Source organism: Lissotriton vulgaris, chromosome 4_1 (assembly GCF_964263255.1).
Source record: "Lissotriton vulgaris chromosome 4_1, aLisVul1.2, whole genome shotgun sequence".
NCBI classification, from domain to species: Eukaryota; Metazoa; Chordata; class Amphibia; order Caudata; family Salamandridae; genus Lissotriton; species Lissotriton vulgaris.
In genome coordinates this window covers 1,218,216,273-1,218,237,078 of record NC_141691.1, presented here as the reverse complement: position 1 = coordinate 1,218,237,078, position 20,806 = coordinate 1,218,216,273, and the positions used below count along the sequence as shown (strand labels likewise).

At 48.9% G+C, this 20,806-nt stretch overlaps 1 protein-coding gene across 3 annotated transcripts in view; it reads right to left on the bottom strand.

The window, feature by feature from the left end:
- Positions 1–20,806, bottom strand: part of FBXO15 (F-box protein 15) — a 242,384-nt gene that overhangs the window by 131,128 nt on the left and 90,450 nt on the right. For all 3 annotated transcript variants that reach the window (XM_086965436.1, XM_086965435.1, XM_086965437.1), the window contains one exon: positions 15,530–15,659. In XM_086965436.1, the coding sequence (XP_086821562.1) occupies positions 15,530–15,659 (130 nt within the window). The remainder of the gene's footprint in view (positions 1–15,529; positions 15,660–20,806) is intronic.

Below are 20,806 nucleotides of genomic sequence, written 5' to 3'. Positions count from 1 at the left end.
CCACCAAGGCTTTGCTCGCCAGCAAAGCCTTGGTGGCTGAAACGCGTTGGTGGGGTAGAACTTGTTAAAAAAAATCGGACCTGGACCCAGTCCCTATGCAGAGCACCGGCTGTGGAGCGCCTTATGAGCAAAGGGTCACTTTGGAGGAGATTATATATATATATATATATATATATATATATATCCTACGTTTCCAGCAGGAAAAAGCGAGCCACTCCGGTGTGAAGGTGAAAATATCAAGGGTTTATTCGGCAAACAAGACGCGTTTCGACCTCTTGCGAGATATATTTGTTTAGGAGAGGTTTGAGAAAGCACGAAGGAATGTGTAATGGGGTAGAATGTGAAATAATACAGTTAAAGACAGTTAAAAAGCATGATGTAATAATAAAACAAAAAAAAAAGGAAAAAAAAGAGAAAAGCAGGGGTGCGCTGATGGCGCCCAGATCTCCCATTTAGCTTTGGACACTGCAAAATGATGAAAGCAGTTTTGAGCTACAGACATGATGTTGCATTTGAAAAGTGACATGCAAGTAAAAATGAATGAATGAGCCTTGCTCAGATGCGGATGCTTTTAGTCTGATGGGTAGTGTAAGGAATGCTCAAGTAATTAATTCATGATTGATTTCAGCGAGTGTACATAATTTGAATTTGACTTCACAATAGAACGTGTATTACATTTGTAAAAGTTGTTTAAAGTGTTCCAGGCAGTGTGTATTTATGCTGAATGAAAAGGATTTTTAACAGTTCATGATCGTTTGTTTTGGCAGGCTTACTGCGGCCTTCGGCCTTATGATAAGAAATTGAATTTTCTCCCTGTTACTCCAGGCTACATAAAAAGTTTGTGGCTAACTTTTATCAGTTTGCAGTTTGTATAAACAAAGATTACTTCACTTCATAGCAGAGTGAAAAATGCAAAGCTCACATTTTTCTCCTTGATTATTATAATATGTATTCTCGGTTTCCGCATGAGTAATACCTTTTTGTTGGAATAGGTTGCTAGCTGTGTTGTGGGGGGTTTTCCAGGACACTTGCAGAATATACAGCTTTTTTTTCCCATGAGTTTCTGCAGACAGCAAAAGAGGTGGGGGGGATTGTGCAGCTTTTGAGCACAAGCAGAGGGAGACTGCTGTGATACGAAGTGGGGAATAAGGACATAATTAGATGCTAGCAGTCTAAGTTTTGACTAACAGGCTTTGTAAAGTTTTCATTTCTCCTATGCATTTATTTCTCTTCATGGAAGATTTTGCAATTTTTAAAAATTGATCTGGCTATATGTTGAACAAACCCTTACATTAAATTTCACGAGTACTTTCAGAGCCCTGACTGTTTCTTATGTCTCATGTTCCATAGAAAATAGGTTTCTCTTCCTTTATGGGGTACTTTGTGTGAAATAAGCTTTGTGAGAGTATGATTGAGCTGTTGTTTTTATTTCTGCTGTTTCTGCTCCTGCAATGTTGCCCAGGCTGTGTAGGCTATGGCACATTTTGCTTTCTTTTGCCCCCACCATTTGTGGCCATTATAACGGTTCGTACCCCTGACTCACATATTGCCTCAGCGTTTTTTTTACTTGCCAATGCGTATGCTTGTGGCATGGTCAGCAGTGATAATAATGTCGGATATTTCTGCTGTTATTTCCACAGTGGTTTTTCATCCCCGGATATTAGTGAGTACTGGGACATAGGTATGTGGATTTGAGGATAGAGACTGGATGCAAACGGAGAACGTGTGTGATCTGAGGTGGGAAATGTAAAAAAGAGGGAACAAGCTATTTCAGTTGCTGCCACCAGGGGAAAGATGAGAGAGTGAAGGTCTTTCTAGATTTTAATTGGCAGGATTTGTGTTTTAAGGGGGATTTGATTGTTTGTTTGCAGATTCGTTTTTAATGTGTTTTTTGCAATAGTGACTTGGTTGTAGACATTTGGAAGTATTTGGTCTACATTGCCTCTTTTTGTTACGTATTTAACATAGCACAGTGTTATGAGTGTTTTGGTGGGTGTTTCAGACGCATTAGTTGTAGAATATGTTTTGTGCCCTCTTGCTCTGATTATTGGTCCTTTTTACTGTGGGTTTTCCGTTCGTGCTCATGTCTAATTGTGGTGAGGCTGTTATGGGTTTGGTATCTTACGATTCTTGCCTTTCGGCTGGTGAATGTCTGATACTGGGGCTTAATGTAAGCAGTACATAGTGTTTGCCCCCATGACTTTTGCAGATGGGCCATTCACTTTATGGGCAACAGGCGATGCAAAGGTGGGATTGTTACAGCTATCACAAGTTTTGATCTCAGCTATGGAGAATATCTTGCCTTGTATCCCTTATTGTCGGATACAATGGGCGGAGCAGCGAGCCTTGTTGTGTATGATACAGGATTTGGTTGAGAAAGGTGTTGTGAGGAGACGACTGTTACATTGTAATAGCCCCATTATTTTGACTGTGTGTACAATTTTGTGACCGATTGGTGTGAAGTTCATGAAAATGTGGTGTTCCAACATCCTGCTGTTCTAGCAATTGCTATGCTTCTGCTAATGGTTCTTTCTGCTGCTCAATATTTTTCTATCACTGATCTAAAATACATTCTTTGGCGGACCTATTAATTTCAATAATAGGTCTTTGACCGGATTAACATTGACTGGTAGGAGTCATAGGCTGTGCAGCGCTTCTTAGCACTATGCAGAAAGACGGAACCTACATAAAAATGTATGAAAAGGGTAGTTACTTGCTCATAGTTTCAGACACACAGCAAAGTTGTAGGGACAGTACAGTTAAATAGTGTTAGACATGGCATTCTTGGCGTGGTTTTCCCTGACTTATTGCCTCTACCTCCTATGTTTACCGCCTATGTTTTTGATGCTGTGCAGGATTTTGTTTGTGCTGGTTTAGATGCTTTGGGCACTTTGCCGCTGCTGATCAGTCACAGTGCAAGTGCTCCCTGTGTAACTTGATATTGTACTTGGTTCTCCCTGATTGACATATTTGTTTGACAAGTAGATCCCTAGTGAAGTGCGAGTGTGCAGGGCTGGTAAATCAAATGCTACTAGTGGGCTTGCTATAACAACAACACAATTGCCAATACTGATGCTTACTATACTGACTCCTTTAACCAACCACACGTGACACTCAGTCACTGAAAAAAAAATATATTTTTTTCTTAATAGATAGATCAAGAAAACTTTAAACATTCAGGTTATCATTCCAATGAAGAATTATAACGATTCTGCATGAAACAGATCAAATTTCACACATATGTAACAATCCTGAGTCACATATATAACAGACATTGAACATCACATTTGACAAAAATGCTTAGTACATGAACAAGGTCAGGTTCCACATTTTCAAGATACATAAAATATGACACAAATAAATGGAAAGACAAAAGAAAAAAGAAGAAAAGGCCCAAGGGGAAGGTTGAGAAATTGTTTTGAAAACGCAGTCTTCAAATTTTTAAAGAACACAACCCCATTAGGGACACTTGCCAAACCATGTAGTATTCAGATAAACCAAAATAACCATATACTTATGTAATTTATGATTTAATCAGGCAATTCATAGAGCAAAGGTTCACCTGATACTCAGTTTTAAGGTTCACTTGTTTGATCAAACAGAAAAAAAGCCCGCCAGCAAATAATACAGCACATGTCTAGGATTCGTTAAAAAAAAAGCAAATGCACCTTTAGTTAATCATTTGACACCCAATAAACATACTGTAAATAAGTTAAAATGGACTGTCTTATCAATAATTGAGAAGGACCCACGAGGTGGAGACATGGAGAGACTATCGATGCAAAGAGAAGCAATGTTGATTATGAAACTTAACACTGCCGTGGATGGGTAAATGAATTATCTTAAATCTAGAGTTTATGATCCAATCTTTTGCCCACAGATCCCACGTTGCGCTACAACGTCTGATAATTTTTAATCAGCATCAGACGGATGGACACATTCTCCTTTGCTGACAGTAATGCAACCAAGTAGGTTAGCATGGAGAAAGCTTAGGTTTTCCACCTTACAATGACAGACAACCCCAATGGAACATCAAAAACTTTGTATAAGACTAGGCCCTAAATTCATAGCCTGGGTGAAGCTTCTATACACAGATGTGTTGGGACAGGTGAGGGTTAACGGATATACATCCGAGACATTCCAGTTAAGACAGGGATGCCCGCTCTCCCCCGCTGATATTCTCGCTTCTGTTGGAGCCCCTTGGGGCCTGGGTGCGCAGAGATGTGATGGTTCGAGGGCTGCACTGGGGATGACGTGGAAGATCGTATATCCTTGTATGCAGAAGGCATACTGTTATATCTAGCCTCCCCGTATAAATCAATCAGGGTAGTGCTCGACATCTTCACAAATTTTGGCAAATATTCAGGGTACGCGATCAACTGGCACAAGTCCGTACTGTTTATGATGAGGGGCCAGGTCCCCCGAATTCCGGTTGAATGCGCGGTGGCAGAGGTGGGATTTCGTTATCTGGGGGTTCTTCGTCACATCATATCCTGCATGTTTCTACAGCTCCAATCTGGCCCCCCCTCTGGCTCGGTTACTAGTTCAAGTTCAAGTTCAGTAATTTGTATAGCGCACTACTCACCCAGAGGGTCTCAAGGCGCTTGATTGAGGGTGGGTGCATTATTTATCGAATAGCCAGGTTTTTAGCTGCTTTCTGAAGGAGAGGTGGTTCTGTGTGAGGCGGAGGAGAGTGGGGAGAGAATTCCAGGTTTTGGCCGCTAAGTAGGAGAAAGATCTTCCTCCCATGGTGGATCTATTGATGCGCGGGATTGTGGCGAGGGCTTGATTGGATGAACGTAGTTGGCGGGTGGGTGTGTAGAAGGATAGTCGTTTGTTGAGGCATTTGGGTCCAAGGTCGTAGAGGGCCTTGTGTGCGTGGGTAAGGAGACGGAACGTTATTCTCTTGTTGACGGGAAGCCAGTGGAGTTCTTTCAGATGACCGGAAATGTGAGCTTGGCGGGGGATGTCCAGTATGAGTCTGGCTGAGGTGTTTTGGATGCGTTGGAGTTTTTTCTGTAGTTTGGCTGTGGTTCCGGCGTAGAGGGTGTTTCCATAATCCAGTCAGCTAGTGACTAGTGTGTGGGTGACTGTCTTTCTTGTTTCGGTGGGGATCCAGCGGAAGATTTTTTTGAGCATGCGTAGGATGTTGAAGCATGACGATGAGACGGCGTTGACTTGTCTGGTCATCGATAGGGAGGAGTCTAGGATGAAGCCCAGGTTACGTGTGTGATGTGTAGGTATGGGTGCTGTGCCCAGAGCCGGTGGCCACCATGAGTCGTCCCATGCCGAGGGGGGTGATCCTAAGATGAGGACTTCCGTTTTGTCCGAGTTTAGTTTTAAATGACTTTTCTTCATCCATTCGGCTACTTCTTTCATTCCTTCGTGTAGATTGGTTTTGGCTGTGTTAGGATCTTTGGTGAGGGAGAGGATCAGCTGGGTGTCGTCAGCGTAGGAGATGATGTTGAGGTTGTGTTGTCGCGCAATGGATGCGAGGGGACTCATGTACACGTTGAAGAGGGTGGGACTGAGTGATGATCCTTGTGGTACGCCGCAGATGACTTTGGTTGCCTCCGATTTGAATGGGGGGAGGCGAACTCTCTGGGTTCTTCCGGCGAGGAACGAGATGATCCAGTCCAACGCTTTTCCTTGTATTCCGATGTTGCTGAGGCGTTGTATGAGGGTGTTATGACAGACTGTGTCGAAGGCGGCGCAGAGGTCAAGTAGGATGAGGGCAACTGTTTCTCCGTTGTCCAGTAGCTTTCGGATGTCGTCTGTAGCAGCGATGAGGGCGGTTTCGGTGCTGTGTTTGGCTTGGAAGCCGGACTGTGAATTGTTGGATTCAAGGAAGGCGGTGAGCGGACTATTGACGGCTTTCTCGATGACTTTTGCCGGGAAGGGGAGGAGTGAGATGGGGCGGTAGTTCTTAAGTTCAGAGGGGTCCGCTGTGGGTTTCTTCAGAAGGGCGCTGAGTTCGGCATGTTTCCAGCTTTCTGGGAAGGTGGCGGAGTTGAAGGAGCAGTTGATGACATCGCGAAGATGGGGTGCGATGATAGAGTCTGCTTTGTTGAAAATGTGGTGGGGACATGGGTCGGTTGGCGATCCTGAGTGGATGGAGTTCATCAGGCGGATGGTGTCTTCAGTCGTGATTGGGTTCCAGGCGCAAAGGTTGTGAGTGCTGTTTTGGTTCGGAGGTGGGTGGAGTGGGTTGTTCTTCGGACAGGTTTCCAAAGCTGTTATGAATGTCGGCTATTTTGTTGTGGAAGAAAGAGGATAGGGAGTCGCAGAGGTCTTGGGAGGGAGTGATGTCGTTGGTGCCGGCGGTGGATTTGGTAAATTCTCTGACGATGTTGAATAATTCTTTGCTGTTGTGGGTGTTGTTGTCGAGTCGATCCTTGAATGCTGATTTCTTGGTGGATCGGATCAGTTTGTGGTGTTTGGTGGTGTTTGCGGATGGCGTCCTTGAAGGTGGTCAGGTTGTTAGTGGTTGGGTTTTTTCTCCAGGTTTTCTCGAGCGTACGACATAATTTCTTGGATTTCTTAAGGTCATCGTTGAACCAAGGGGCCTTTTTGCTACCTTGTTTGATCTGGTGGTTTTTCAAGAGTGCTAATTTGTCAGTGCTGTGGGTGATCCATTGTGTGAGTTTGGTGGCAGCTTGGTTTGGGTCCGATGATATGGCGGGGGGGTTTTGGTTAAGCGATGTGAGGAGTTGGTCGGTGGTGATTTTGTTCCAGTTTCTTCGAGGATTAGGTTGTGGTGGGATGTGGGTCGTGGTCTTTTTGTAGCTGAAGTGAACGCAGCTGTGGTCCGTCCAATGGAGAGCTGTGGTGTGGTCGAAGGAGATGTGTTTGCTGGAGGTGAAGATAGGGTCGAGCGTGTGTCTGGCAAGGTGGGTGGGGGTGTCAACAAGTTGTTTGAGTCCGAGATTGGCCAGGTTGTCCAGAAGGGTGGTGGTGTTATTGTCGTTATTCTTTTCCAGGTGGAAGTTGAGGTCTCCCAGTAAAATGTAGTTCTCGGAGGTGAGGGCATGTGGGCTGATGAAGTCAGTGATGTCTTCATTAAATTGTGTGCGGGTTCCTGGTGGTCTGTAGGTGAGGGTGCCTCTAAGTGTGGTCCTGGGGTCGGTGTGGATCTGGAAGTGAAGGTGTTCGGCGGTCGCGAGGTTATCGTCGGAGCTGGTCGTGATTCGGATGGTGTTCTTATGGGCGATGGCGATGCCTCCTCCTGTTTGGTTGGTGCGGTCTTTTCGGCTGATCTTGTAAGCATCCGGGATGGCTATGGCGATGTCGGGCGCTGATGATGCCTTCATCCAGGTTTCTGTAAGGAAGGCGACGTCTGGTGATGTGGTGTAGAGTAGGTCCCAGAGTTCAGTGGCGTGTTTGTGGACCGAGCGGGTGTTCAGCAGGATGCACTTCAGGTGGGTAGGGTCGGAGCTGTTTTTGGAGGAGGACGATTTGGTGTGGGTCCTGATGCAGGCGAACTTGCATGAGTGGCATGCGAATGGTCCGTGGGTGTGGCCTGGGGTAGCTACGCAGCATTGTGGGGAGCATCCGGGGTTAAGGGTGAGGAGAGTAGCGGCGTCATACCTTAGGCGAGTGGGGTGGGTATTGCGAGGACCAGGGGGTATGGCGCTGGGCGCGGTCCAGGCGCAGACGGGCGTAGACGGGCTTACCTTTGGCGCACCTTCGGCGCGCATCCGCTGCGCGTGAACGCTGCGCGCAATAGCATCTATCATAAGTGGATAGTTGGAGGGGAGAGACGAGGGAGGGTCAGATGGGAGGCGGGAGCGGGGTGGAGATCAGGGCATGGAGGCTCAAACAACAACAAACAAAATGGCTGCAAGCCAATAAGGAAACCGGACTGGGGCACGATCGGCAAATGCGCGACCAAATGGCAGTGGCGTCGGCACAATCAGGCAAATTCAATCTGCAGGCAGCACAAGTTAAAAGTTAGACTAGCACACCTTGGCAATAAGCGCTACTATCAAATATACCTCAGCAAAAACGAAATAATTATGCAGGCTATTAATTTAGATGAGATTATTATGCGGGCAATCGATTTACATGAAATAAATTGTGCAGGCTCAAGCAGTGCAGTGCGAGATCGCTACTATACCAGGTGAAGGCGTGGAGCAGCGTGTGGAGCGACCGCTTCTGCTGGGAGCAGGACGGTCACAGCGCAACCACGGCGGAGCGGGGTAATCAGTATCAGTGGGAGGGAGGGTCAGCTGGGAGACGGGAGCGGGGTGGAGATCAGGGCAGGGAGGCTCAAACAACAACAAACAAAATGGCTGCAAGCCAATAAGGAAACCGGACTGGGGCACAATCGGCAAATGCGCGAGGCAAATGGCAGTGGCGTCGGCACAATCAGGCAAATTCAATCTGCAGGCAGCACAAGTTAAAAGTTGGACTAGCGCACCTTGGCAATAAGCGCTACTATCAAATATACCTCAGCAAAAACGAAATAATTATGCAGGCTATCAATTTAGATGAGATTATTATGCAGGCAATCGATTTACATGAAATAAATTGTGCAGGCTCAAGCAGTGCAGTGCAAGATTGCTACTATACCAGGTGAAGGCGTGGAGCAGCGTGTGGAGCGACCGCTTCTGCTGGGAGCAGGACGGTCACTCCACTCTACTAGCAGATGTGAAGCACTGGAGGACTTTACCTCGAACACTGTTGGTGCGGGCTGCGCTCTTTAAAATGCTGGCCCTCCCTTGTTTTCTCTACATACTCTAAAATTGTCCGCACAGAGTACCAGACTCATATTTTACGGCAGTCGAAGGTGAAATCCGTACACTGTTGTGGGACAGGAAGACCTCCAGGATAGCGCTGAGAAAACTGACAAATGGCTGGTACGATGGGGGCATAGCAGCTTTACTACTTGGTGGCACAGCTAGTGACCGTTAACCACTGGATGTATCACCCCCCTGACGACCCAGCATATGCTCTTGGCGCCGGGATGACATCGCCGGAGTACTTAGATGCCGCCCTTGAGCGCTGACGTGAGTTCTTATATACAGCTTTTCCGCGCCAGAAACGCAGAGCCATGATAAAAACCAACACTGGTGCCATGAAACTAGGGCCCTGAAACGGACGGCCTTAACCCTAGGTATCGGTTCGCAGAACGGGGAGTATGGGTGGGGCGGTAAGGAATCTAATACTAACTTCTGTTTCTTACAGATATATCGTTACCAAAGGTAAGTAACTTGTGCATCTGAAAGAAACAGGTTAGTATTAGATTCCTTACCTTAGAATAGATACCCCAGCAATACAAACCCCGGTGGTGGGTCTGCAAACCAATAATCACACCAGAAAGTCCTGGAGGACGGAACGGCCAAAGAAGCCATTCCTTCGGACTTGGCTGTCCAGGCAGTAGTGTCTTGCAAACGTGTGCAGCGAGGCCCACGTAGATGCCTGGCAAATGTCCTGCAAGGGCACTCCTCAGCCCAGGGCAGTTGTAGCCTCCGTGGCCTGAGTGGAATGGGCCCTCAGCCCAACAGGAGGCTCCTTCTTAAGCCAAGGAGTAGCATGCCTTGATACACAAGACGACCCACCGAGAGATGGTCCGTTTGTGCACCGCCTGCCCCTTCTTAGCGCCCACATAACCAACAAAGAGTTGGTCATCCACCCGGAACTGGCGTTTGCGATCCAAATAGAAAGAGAGCGCACATTTTGGGTCCAGACGGTGGAGCCGCTCTTCCTTTTTAGAGGGATGCGGAGGCGGAAAGAAGGTGGGCAAGGTGATGGACTGCCCGATGTGGAAGGCCGAGACTACCTTGGGCAGTAAAGAAGGTCTTGTCCGCAACACAACCTTGTCCGGATGGACAGAAAGGAATGGAGGCTTGGATGAAAGAGCCTGGAGCTCACTCACTCTCCTGGCAGAGGTGATGGCAACCAGGAAAGCAGTCTTATGAAGTGGTTCAAAGGGAGCGCACATTAGAAAAGTAAGTACAAGGTTCAAGTCCCACTGAGGCATCACGAAAGGAACAGGGAGAAACATGAGTGATGCCCTTCAAGAACCTATTAACAACCAGGGACTTGAACAAGGAAGGCTGATCAGTTAGCCTTAAGAAGGCGGAAAGGGCAGCAAGGTAGCCCTTGATAGTGCCCAGAGCAGACCCCTGCTGGGCAAGAGAAAAAAGGAAGAGGAGAACCTCAGAAAGGGGATCCACAGCCTTTGCTGTGCACCATGCCACAAACTTTTTCCACCTGCAGGCGTATACCGACTTTGTGGAGGGACGCCTGGCTGCCAGAATCACATCACAAACTTCAGGAGGCAAGTCAAATGGGCTCAACTGTCGACGCTCAATCTCCAAGCATGGAGGTGGAGACTGGACAGGTTCGGGTGGAGGACTGTCCCCGGTTGCTGCGACAGAAGGTCCTCCTGAAGAGGCAGACGAATCGGGGGATCAGCAGACATGCTGAGTAGCTCGGGATACCAGTATCTTCATGCCCAGTCCGGAGCCACAAGGATAACTTGGGCCTGGTCGCGTCTGATCTTCTTCAGCACTCTGGGCAGAAGTGGTATAGGCGGAAAGGTGTACAACAGACCGCAGCTCCACTCCGAGTGAGTGCTGCCTTGGAAATTCCAACGCGCAGAACTGATGACATTGCGCGTTCTCTTCTGTGGCAAATAGATCTAAACAAGGCTCTCCCCACTGCTGAAAGAGGCCTTGCGCCATGTCCGAGTTCAGACGCCATTCGTGATCCATCATGCACCAACGGCTGAGTTTGTCTGCCCTGGCGTTCAGGGAACCTGCCAGGTGTTTAACCACCAGGGTCACGCCCTGATGTTCCAGCCACTGCCAGAGGCGCAGAGCCTCCTGGCATAGGGACCAGGACCACACCACGCCCTGTTTGTTGCAGTACCACATGGCGGTGGTGTTGTCCGTGAACACCTGCACTACACTCCCCCAGACAGAGGGAAGGAATGCCTTCAGTGCATGCCGGATCGCCCGCAGCTCCAGAAGGTTGATGTGGAGCCGGGACTCCGCCGGAGACCAGAGGCCTCTGATCTCCGCCTCTCCCATGTTTCCTCCCCAGCCCTGGAGGGACACATCCGTCACAACTACGTGCTCCGGTTGGGGTAGGGAGAGGGATCTGCCACTGACCCAATCGCGGTCCCTGAGCCACCACTGCAACTGTCTTGCAGTGCCCTCCGAGAACAAGACATGGTCCGGCAAGTTACCCTGATGCTGGGCCCACTGAAACTTCAGGTCCCACTGCAGAGCCCGCATCCTCCACCTGGTGTGATGCACCAGAAGGATGCCGGAGGCCATCAGCCCCAGAAGCTGCAGCATCAACCTGACCGAGACGTGGGATAACGGCTGAAAGATCGGAATCAGAGCCTGAATATCCCGAACCCGATGCTCGGGAGGATAAACCTGAAACTGCGCCGAGTCCAGAACCGCTCTGATGAAGAGAAGCTTCTGAGAGGGACACAGGTGCGACTTCGGCACATTGATGGAGAACCCCAGCAGGTGCAGGAGGTCGGCCGTAGTCTGGAGGTGGCTGACGACTGTCTGGGGCGAGCCCGCCTTCAACAACAGTCGTCGAGGTATGGGAAGACTGAAACCCCTAACCTGTGCAGATGAGCTGCGACCACCGCCATCACTTTCATGAACACTCGTGGGGCGCTGGTAAGGCCGAAGGGGAGCACAGTAAATTGAAAGTGCTCGTGGCCTACCGTGAACCGCAGGTAATGCCGGTGGGCCAGTAGGACGGGGATAGGAAAATAAGCGTCCTGCAAGTTCAACAATACCATCCAGTCTCCTGGGTCTAGGGCAGCTAGGACCTGAGTAAGTGTCAGCATCTTGAACTTCTCCTGCCTCAGGAAGCCGTTGACGTTCCGCAGGTCCAAGATAGGGCGTAGGCCCCCTTTGCCCTTCTTGGGTAGCAGAAAGTAGTGTGAGTAATAACCACACCCTATTTCTGGCCAAGGAACGCGCTTGATGGCCCCCTTGGCCAAAAGGGCCGTAACTTCCTCTCGTCGAAGTGTCAAGTGATCCCAGACACACGGTTGTACTGTGGTGACATGGCTGGAGGGGTCGCCTCGAAGGGGAGGGAGTATCCTTCTTCGGACGATTTGCAGCACCCACCTGTCCGATGTGACAGTGCGCCAGTGGAGGTGGTGATGGTGAACCCTGCCCCCCACTGGCGTCACAGGGGCCTGAAAGCTCGGACTAGGAGGGTTTTGAGGCGCATGCTGCAGGGGCAGGTGTGGACTGGCCTCGCCGTTGTCCCCGACAACCGCCACGGCGGTTTCCACGTCCACCACCGCGCTAGACCATAGTCTGCGGTCCGTGGCTGGCAGGACGTGTGGGGGTGCCCCTTCCTTGGCCACGAAAGGAGCGAAAAGCAGCCGTTTGCTGGCGCAGGGCGAGAGGCCCAAGGACTTGGACGTAGCCCTGGAGTCCTTAAAGAGCTCAAGTGCATGGTCGGCTTTGTCGCCGAAGTGGCGACGGCCATCAAACGGCATGTCCATAAGGGTGTTTTGGACATCAGCCGAAAAGTTGGCGGATCTCAACCAGGCGTGGCGACGAATCGCCACCGTCGTTACCATCGCTCTACCTAGTGAGTCCGTGGTATACAGCTCACACCAGATGGAGTACCGTGCTGCATCTCGACCCTTTGCAAGGGCTTGGGTGGGTTTAGTCTGGGCCTCCACCGGACATTGTGGTAGCACGTCCGTGACCATGTCCCACAGAGAGTGGGTGTAACGGCCCAAGAGGCACGCGGTGTAGACTGACCGCAGCCCTAAACTCAGGGATGAGAATACCTTTTTCCCGTATTGCTCGTACCTCTTGGATTCCCGATCGGGGGAAGCCGTCGGGAATGCGGTCTGGGAGTCAGATCCCTGGATGAACAGGCTCTCGGGGGTGGGGTGGGTGGACAGGAAGCAAGGGTGGCCCGGAGCCGGGCGGTGGCGTCTGGCCACATTCCCATCTATAGGCTGACCTTGTTGCGGGTTTGGACCAAGTGCCCAGAAGAACGTCAGACAAGGCCTCATTAAACGGCAGCAGAGGCTCGGCCGAACTTGCCTGCGGTTTAGGGACCTCAGTGAGGACGTTAGTCACCACGGCCGCGACAGGGAGCTCAAGGCCCAGGGCCTTGGCCGCCCGTGTCAGCACCACACTGTAAGCAGCCCCCTCCTCCGTAGCCACGCTAAGAGGGGAGACTAAGCCAGTGTCCGGCGAGGTGTCCCGACCACTGGCGTCCCCTAGCTCACCTGCCCAGTCCTGATAAGACTGGCACTCCTGTGCCAGAGGGTCCTCAGACCCCTCCCAATCTGCCTCGCAACCCATCACCTGAGACTCAGGATCAAACGATGGGGCCGGGTCGTAGAAGTAGAAATCTCCCATCGGCGTCGAGAACGGCGCTGAGCGGTGCCGTTCCGGCGCCGGACCCGAATCGAGGGTGGGCTCGGGGACGGGGTGACACCGTGGGGGCTGGCACCGATGAGGTCGTAAGGTCGACCGGCGACAACCCAGATCCGGACCCAGATCGTATGGGGGCCTGCGGCGCCGGGACCGAAGTCACCGGCGGCATCGGGACCGTAGCACCCGGCAGCATCGGGCCGAAGCGTCCAACCCGCTGGGACCCCCAGTCGGGGCCGCTGGGCCCGAAGGCGCCGTGGAGCCCGACGGAGGAATGAGCAACTTCATGGCCATGAGGAAGGCCTCAACCTCATGCGTCGCCTTCCGCCCAGGGACCGACGGGTATGAAGCAGGCCGCGACGCCCGTGGCTCCCTCAAAGCCGCGTGGGCAGTGTCGCCTGAACTCCCGGCCGCATCACGCGAGCGTCGGGGGGAGTCGGAAGAGCGATGAAGTCTCTTTGAGTTGTGCTTACCTGAGGACTTCAAGCCCGAAGACCGAGGATGACTCCCGGGGCTATGGTGGCTCCGACCCCGCGACCGGTCCTTCGACCTCCTCGCGGACCGGGACCTCGAGCGGATCCAGTCTGACGCCTGGGGATATTCTAAGGTAAGGAATCTAATACTAACCTGTTTCTTTCAGATATGTTTAATGTGCAATGAAAAATAATGTCTGCTCAGTTATTATGTTGATTATCTTGGACATTTTGTCCAATCATGTATGTATGGCTGTAATTAATACCAATATACAAAAAAAAATTTTTAACTTTGTATCAAGAGAATACATTTTCAATCTTAAAATTTCACACACAACTTTGGACAGCTTAAATAAAAACTTGTTGGCCTACATGTCCCATGCTGCACCACAACTGTCGACTTTGTTTTAACAAGCACAGGATGTAAGGACACGCCCCCTTTTTCCAACTCCAACGCAACTCAGCAGGATTCAGAAGACACCAAAAATGTTTTTTATTTCAGACCGACACATAAGTCCTCTGTAGATTGTGAATGCAACTGAGAAGTTCTTTTCTTCGATCTTTTAATTGAACCAAAATCGCCATAAACAAACCTTTTTTACCATCTATTCCACAGTGTATCCCCCAACGGGAAACAATAATGTCCTTTGACATTGATGCTTCAAGTCGATTCGGTCATGTGACACTTTGGGACACGCATGCTTGTGTTGTAATAAAAAGGCTGCGTCTGAGCATAGAGGAAACGACTGGAGATCGCTGGCCGGGAGACACAGACAGTGATCGGTACCCACCCGGCGTTCTGGAAATAATGGAGTCAGGTATGTGAAACCACAACCCTTTTCTCCAATTTCTAATTTTGAAAAGTAAGAGTCTGGTTCATTTTCTCACGAAGATGTTTTATTCACCCTAGTGACCACACAAATCATAGGCTTCTGACAGCCGACTTTGTTGTTCACACAAGAGGCTCCCGCCCAGGACAGTAATTATCCTTAATAGGTATGAAGATTTTTGTTTCCACGCCAGTAATCACAATCATATTGACCCCTGACCGGCCACTTGTGGCCACTCATGACCCCTCTTTTCTTGATTCTTTTTCCTTCCGCAAAGACGCAAAAATTTTAAACATTATTAACCTGGGATCTTGCACGTTCTTTTGGTTAATGTGCCTTTAATGAATATCCTGTGGAGAACATTTTCAGATTATATCAGGGCCCATTTACTGAAAGATGGGAACTGGGCAAAAAACATGATGGTGGCTCAGTGAGGGGGCAGTGTGTGTTTGGGGTTTAGGTGAAAGACTGAAGAGGAAGGAGTGGATAGGGTTTTTACCTTATTAATGCAGATAAAGTTAGAAGAATTGAACCCGACAAGATGAGGACTCCTATGGTGACCCACAGCAAGTTGACACATAAGAAATAGGCAGCTTCAAAGTCTCTCTCTACTTTGGTCCTCATTTATTACAAAACAAAAATGTGTGTTGACAACTTATTTGAACATGCATAGTAAACAAAGCACAGCAAAACTAGTTGGAACTACTAATTGAAAGAGTGGTACATGCTTAAATAGCTTGGTGAAAAAAGAAATTATTGTGAGAAATACAATACACATTTGAGGATTTTTTTACCAATCAAATCAAAATTTAAGAAATCAAATAAGATAAAGAACATTTCCTACCCTCCATAATCCAAGCAGAAGTCCAGGATTCAGGCGAGACACTTTGACGAGACTGTCGCACCCTAGCAGTATGCTGCAATCTTTAAGATTTGTCAGATCATACTCAGAAATAAGAGATCGTCTACGTGGCCTTCAAAACACACAAAGAGTAAGGGAAATTAATAAAGATCTTCTGGAACGCTTTGATTTAATAAAGTGGATGTATGAAAATAAGTAAACTAATCAACAAGTGTCTTTTAACAAGTGATAGCCTTTCCGATACAGAATATACTGTACTTGGTTGTAAAAGATCAACAAGTCTTACTGTTCCTGGAATATTTACTATTCAGTTAAGATCACAAAGAAGGGAGGTAAGAGGGAGATAAGGGGGGCAGGCAGGGGCAAAGGATAGGGAAATGGTGGTTGGCACAGCAGCAGATGCCGGCCCATCAAGCTACAAAACATTTTAATTTTACAGTGTGGCAGACTCATGATTCAGGGGTCAGCTTTGCATGCTTAATCCACACAAAGAACCACTGACTTGGGGGAAAGTGGAGGCAACCTCCAAATTGTAAGGGGATGATCTCTGGGTAGGAGACTTCAATATTTCACCAACTGGGAGTTGCCCTGATTTTGCACCCTGTGGCAGAGTCCATCATTCACCTCCTGACTCTTGTTCCAAATGATAAAATCCAATGTCTCCTGTAAGATTGGTGCATCACTGCTCTGCATGCAAGCCAGGCAGTTCCAGAGAGATTTTGTGCTTGTAGTAATGCACCAAGGATGTGAACATACATGAAGATTGGTCCTCATACCACACTCATACAACAGAGGAAGTGGTTATGTTGGCCCCCTGCTATAAACAAGTGATATCATGAAGGGCACAGTTTAAATTTATAGAATTAAAGTATGATTTCCTACAGCTTATGTGATAGTAGTAGTGTGGGGAAAACAAAAGTAATCATGAAGTCACAGAGCTAGGACTCACCCATAAACTCAACGAGCACAAGAAAAGTAGGTTCCAACCAACCCAACTCTGTTCAGGAGGAAAGAAATGGACCAGATGGGGGAGTACATATGTATAGGGAAAACATTATTGAACAAGTTACTTACCTTTGGGAACGCCTTATTTGGTAGACACTATCTAGCCACAGATTCCTTACCTTAGATTTATCCACTGGAGTTAGACGGGATCGGACATTTTTCATGAGCAGTAACCCTACGTGCCAGTAGGTGGCATTGTTCTGCTCTGCATGGCGTCCTCTACGCCAGAAGTGACATGCGAGGTGCACCGAAGCACGCTGACCTCAGTTTCTTTAGGTGACTTTCAACGGCAGGACCAAGGAGCAACAATGAATACTGACCAATGCTTCGTAAAAGTAGGACCCTCAAAAGGGAAAGCCCTGTCCCTAGAAATCCATTGGCAGAGTGGGGAGGGTGGGGAGTAGGTAGGTAATCTGAAGCTAGATAAAGTCTCTACCAGAAGACATGACAGAAGGTATGTTATTTGTTCACCCGATACAGACTTCTAGTGGCAGATTCCTTACCTAATAATAGATATCCAAGAAATACCGGTCGGGGTAGTACTGCAAAACAATTTCACATCAAAAAGTCCTGCAAGATCAAACAGGCAAAGTGCCTGGACAGATGGACCGGACTGCCCAGGCAGTAAGGTTTTCTGATCGTGTGCAGAGAGGCCCACGTTGCTGCCTGCCAGGACCAGGACTCTGCGTGCCAACGCAGAGGTCGAAGCCTTGCCTCTGGTGGAATGAGCACACAAGCCCTCAGGGGCTGCTTCTAGGCCTATGTGCAGCATCCTAATGCAGAGCATGATCCATCGGGAGATGGTCCGCTTCTGCACATTGTTTCCCTTCTTTGCTCTGACATACCCCAAGAAGAGTTGGTTGTCCTCCCACAACTCTTTTATGGTAGAACAGCACTCATTCTGGGTCCAGACGGTGAAGTCACTTCTTTTCCTTGGAGGAATGGGCAGGGTGATGGGCTGGCCTACATGAAAGGGAGTGACAACTTTCCGCAGAAAGGAGGCTCTAATGCGAAGGACCAGCTTGTCTGGGTAGATGTTCAGGTAGCAAGGCTTTGATGACAAAGACTGAAGTTTATTGACCCTTCGGGCAGATTTTATTGCCACCAGCAAGTCAGTCTTGATGGCAAGGAACCTACAAGACAATTGTGCATTGGCTCAAAAGGAGTGCAAAGTTAAGACCAGATTAAGGTCCCACTGAGGCATGATGAAGGGGGAAGGTAGCAAAATGTGTTGCAAACCTTTTAGTTACCTACGTACAGAAGGGGATTTGAAGGGAATGGCTAATCAGGCAACCGAAAAAAGGCTGAGATAGTAGAAAGATAGCCCCTAAGAATGCCTAGAGTAGAGCCCTGGTGGGCAAGAGAAAGGATAAAGAGGACTTGAGAGAGAGGAGCGGAAAGAGAGTCAATCTGATTCTCTGCACAACACGTCACAAACTTGCCCCAACAGGATGAGTTTACTGTCTTTGTGGAGGGTCATTTGGTTGCCAAGATAACAGTGCAGACTTTGGGTGGAAGGTCAAAATCTGTTAACAGTCGATGCTCGATCTCCATGCATGAAGGCGGAGAGTTGACAGGTTTAGGTGGAGAAACCCCCCCCCCACCTACTGCTGCGACAGAAGATCCTTCCGGAGAGGAAGCCTGATCGGCGAACCGATGGCCATGCTCAACAGATCGGGATACCAAACTCTCCAAGCCCAATACGGAGCCACAAGAATTAATTGGGCGCCTGGTCATTCTTGATCTTCTTGAGAACTCTGGGGAGGAGTGGTAAGGGTGGACAGACATACAGGAGGCCTGAGCTCTACTTGAGACGAAAAGCATCTCTGAGCAAGAGCCATCTTGGAAACTCCAGCGCGCAGAGATGCTGACATTGTGCATTCTCAGTGGTGGCGAACAGATCCAACCAAGGCTCTCCCCACTACTGAAAAAGACGTGGCACAACCTACAGGTGGAGATTTGCTAGGTCTCTTTGGGTGAGTTTGTCTACCCTGGTGTTCAGAGAGCACGACAGGTGTTGAACCACCAGGCAAAGCCCTGATGTTCCAGCCATGTCCAGAGACACCGGGCCTCTTGGCAAAGGGTCCACAACTCCACTTCGCCCTGTTTGCTGCAGTGCTAAATGGCAGTGGTGTTGTCTGTGAACACCTGCACTAACCTTCCCTTGATAGAGTACAGAAAGGCTCTTTATGCCAGCTGGATTGCACGGAGCTCCAGTAGGTTGATGTGGAGATCGGATTCCACAGAAGGCCACCCCATCACAGAAGTAACACTTCTGTTGTCACTACCAGATCTGGTTGAGGAAGGAAGAAGGGACTGTTTCTGACCAAATCGCGATTCATAAGCCACTACTGCTGATCTTTTGCAGTTCCTTCAGAGATCAGGACCATTTCAGAGAGATTCCCCTGATGCTGCGTCCACTAGCACTTCTAGTCTCACCGCAGAGTCCACATATGCCAGCGGGCATGTGTCGCAAGCAGGATGCAGGAGGCCATGAAGCCCAGCAGCCAATAACAATGCTGCATTGCAGAGTTGTGATTGGCTCAGGGGAGCCACAACTTGCTGCTTCCGGTTCTGTGTAGCAGACAGAGGATAAACGTGATGAGGAGGACGCAACAAGGGAGGACGTGGGGAGGAGGTACATTTAATTTTATTTGCCCCTTGTCCCCATCCCCCTACCACCCATCCGCCTCCCTGCCCGCACCGATCCATACCAACCGCCACTGGACTTCGGCATGTTGCTAGTGAACTTCAGTGAGTGCAGGATGCCCACTGTAGCCTGGTAGTGGGAGACGAATGTGTGGCGCGAGCCAGACTTTAACAGCCAGTCATCGAAATGAGGGAATGCTGGCACTTCAAATCCCCACAGATGAGCTACAACTACCACCATCACATTGGTGACACACCCGCCCCCCTCCCCCCCTTTCCCACTGGGGTTGTGGTAAGCCCAAAAGGAAGCATGGCGAACTGAAAGTGCTTGTGGCCCACCATGAACTGCAGGTAGGATGGGGAAGTATGTGTCCTGCAACTCCAACGCTACCATCCAGTCTCACAGGTCCAGGGCATACAGGACTTGAGCGAGCATGAGCATTTCGAACCTCCCCTTCTTGAGAAAGAAATTTAGAGGGCTCGGCCTAGGATAGAACAAAAGCTTCTGTCCTTCTTGGGCACCAGAAAGTAGCGGGAGTAACAACCGCAACCAAAAAGAATGAAGGATATATCAAAGAAAAAACAAGTACCTTGGATACAGGAGGAGGGAAGCAACAGAGGCTCACCTTATTTAAAAAGATTTCGTAGAACTGCCTGTCCCACGGCTGAGTCAGCATTGCCCGCAGCATACAGACAGTAATGTCTCGTAAAGGTGTGCCTACTGGATCATGTTGCTGCTCTGCAGATGTGATGAAGAGGCACACCAGCAAACAGTGCTGTAGAAGAGGAAATCCTTTCTGGTAGAATGCGCTCGAACATTTGCTGTAAGTGGTTTTCCTGCTTGCTGATGGCAAAAAGCACAAGCAGTCGATATCCAGCATGCAATTGTCCGTTTGGTGAATGGATGACCTTTTCACATCCCTAGGAAAGATTTCAACTGTCGGACAGAAGCAGACTCTTTTATTAGGAGGGAGGCTACTAAGTTGCGAAGACGCAGACGTCTTTCGTGCGACACAAAAGCTTTTGCTAGCTTGGTGTCTAGAATGGCTCCCAAGAACAGTCTGCTTTGAGCAGGGAGAAAATGAGATTTTTCCATGTTGAATGTAAGGCCCAGGGACTGAAAGAGGGACCTGCAGATTTGAATGTGTTTGGAAGCCTGTTCGAAAGACTGTGCTTCCAGCAGGTTGTCGTCTAGGTACGGGAAGATTTGCATTCCTTGCAGGCGAAGGTAAGCTGCCACTGGTGTGAGGACCTTGGTGAAAACACGGGGCGGAGCGATGGCCGAAAGGGAGAACCTTGAATTGGAAGTCCTTCCCGGCTACTCTGAATCTGAGAAATCTTCTGTGTCTTCGTAGAATTGGAAGATGAAAATAAGCATCTTGGAGATCCAAAGTTGTCATATACTCTCCTTGAGAAAGCAAAGGGAATACCTCCTGAAGGGACAACATGCAAAATGTTTGCTTTTTGATGTATTTGTTTAGGGCACGTAGATCCAGGATAGGGCGCCATTCTCCTGACTTTTTTGGTATGAGGAAGAACCTCGAATAAAAACCTCTGCCTTTTTGAAGTTTTGGTACCACTTCGATCACAGCTTTTCTTAGTAGA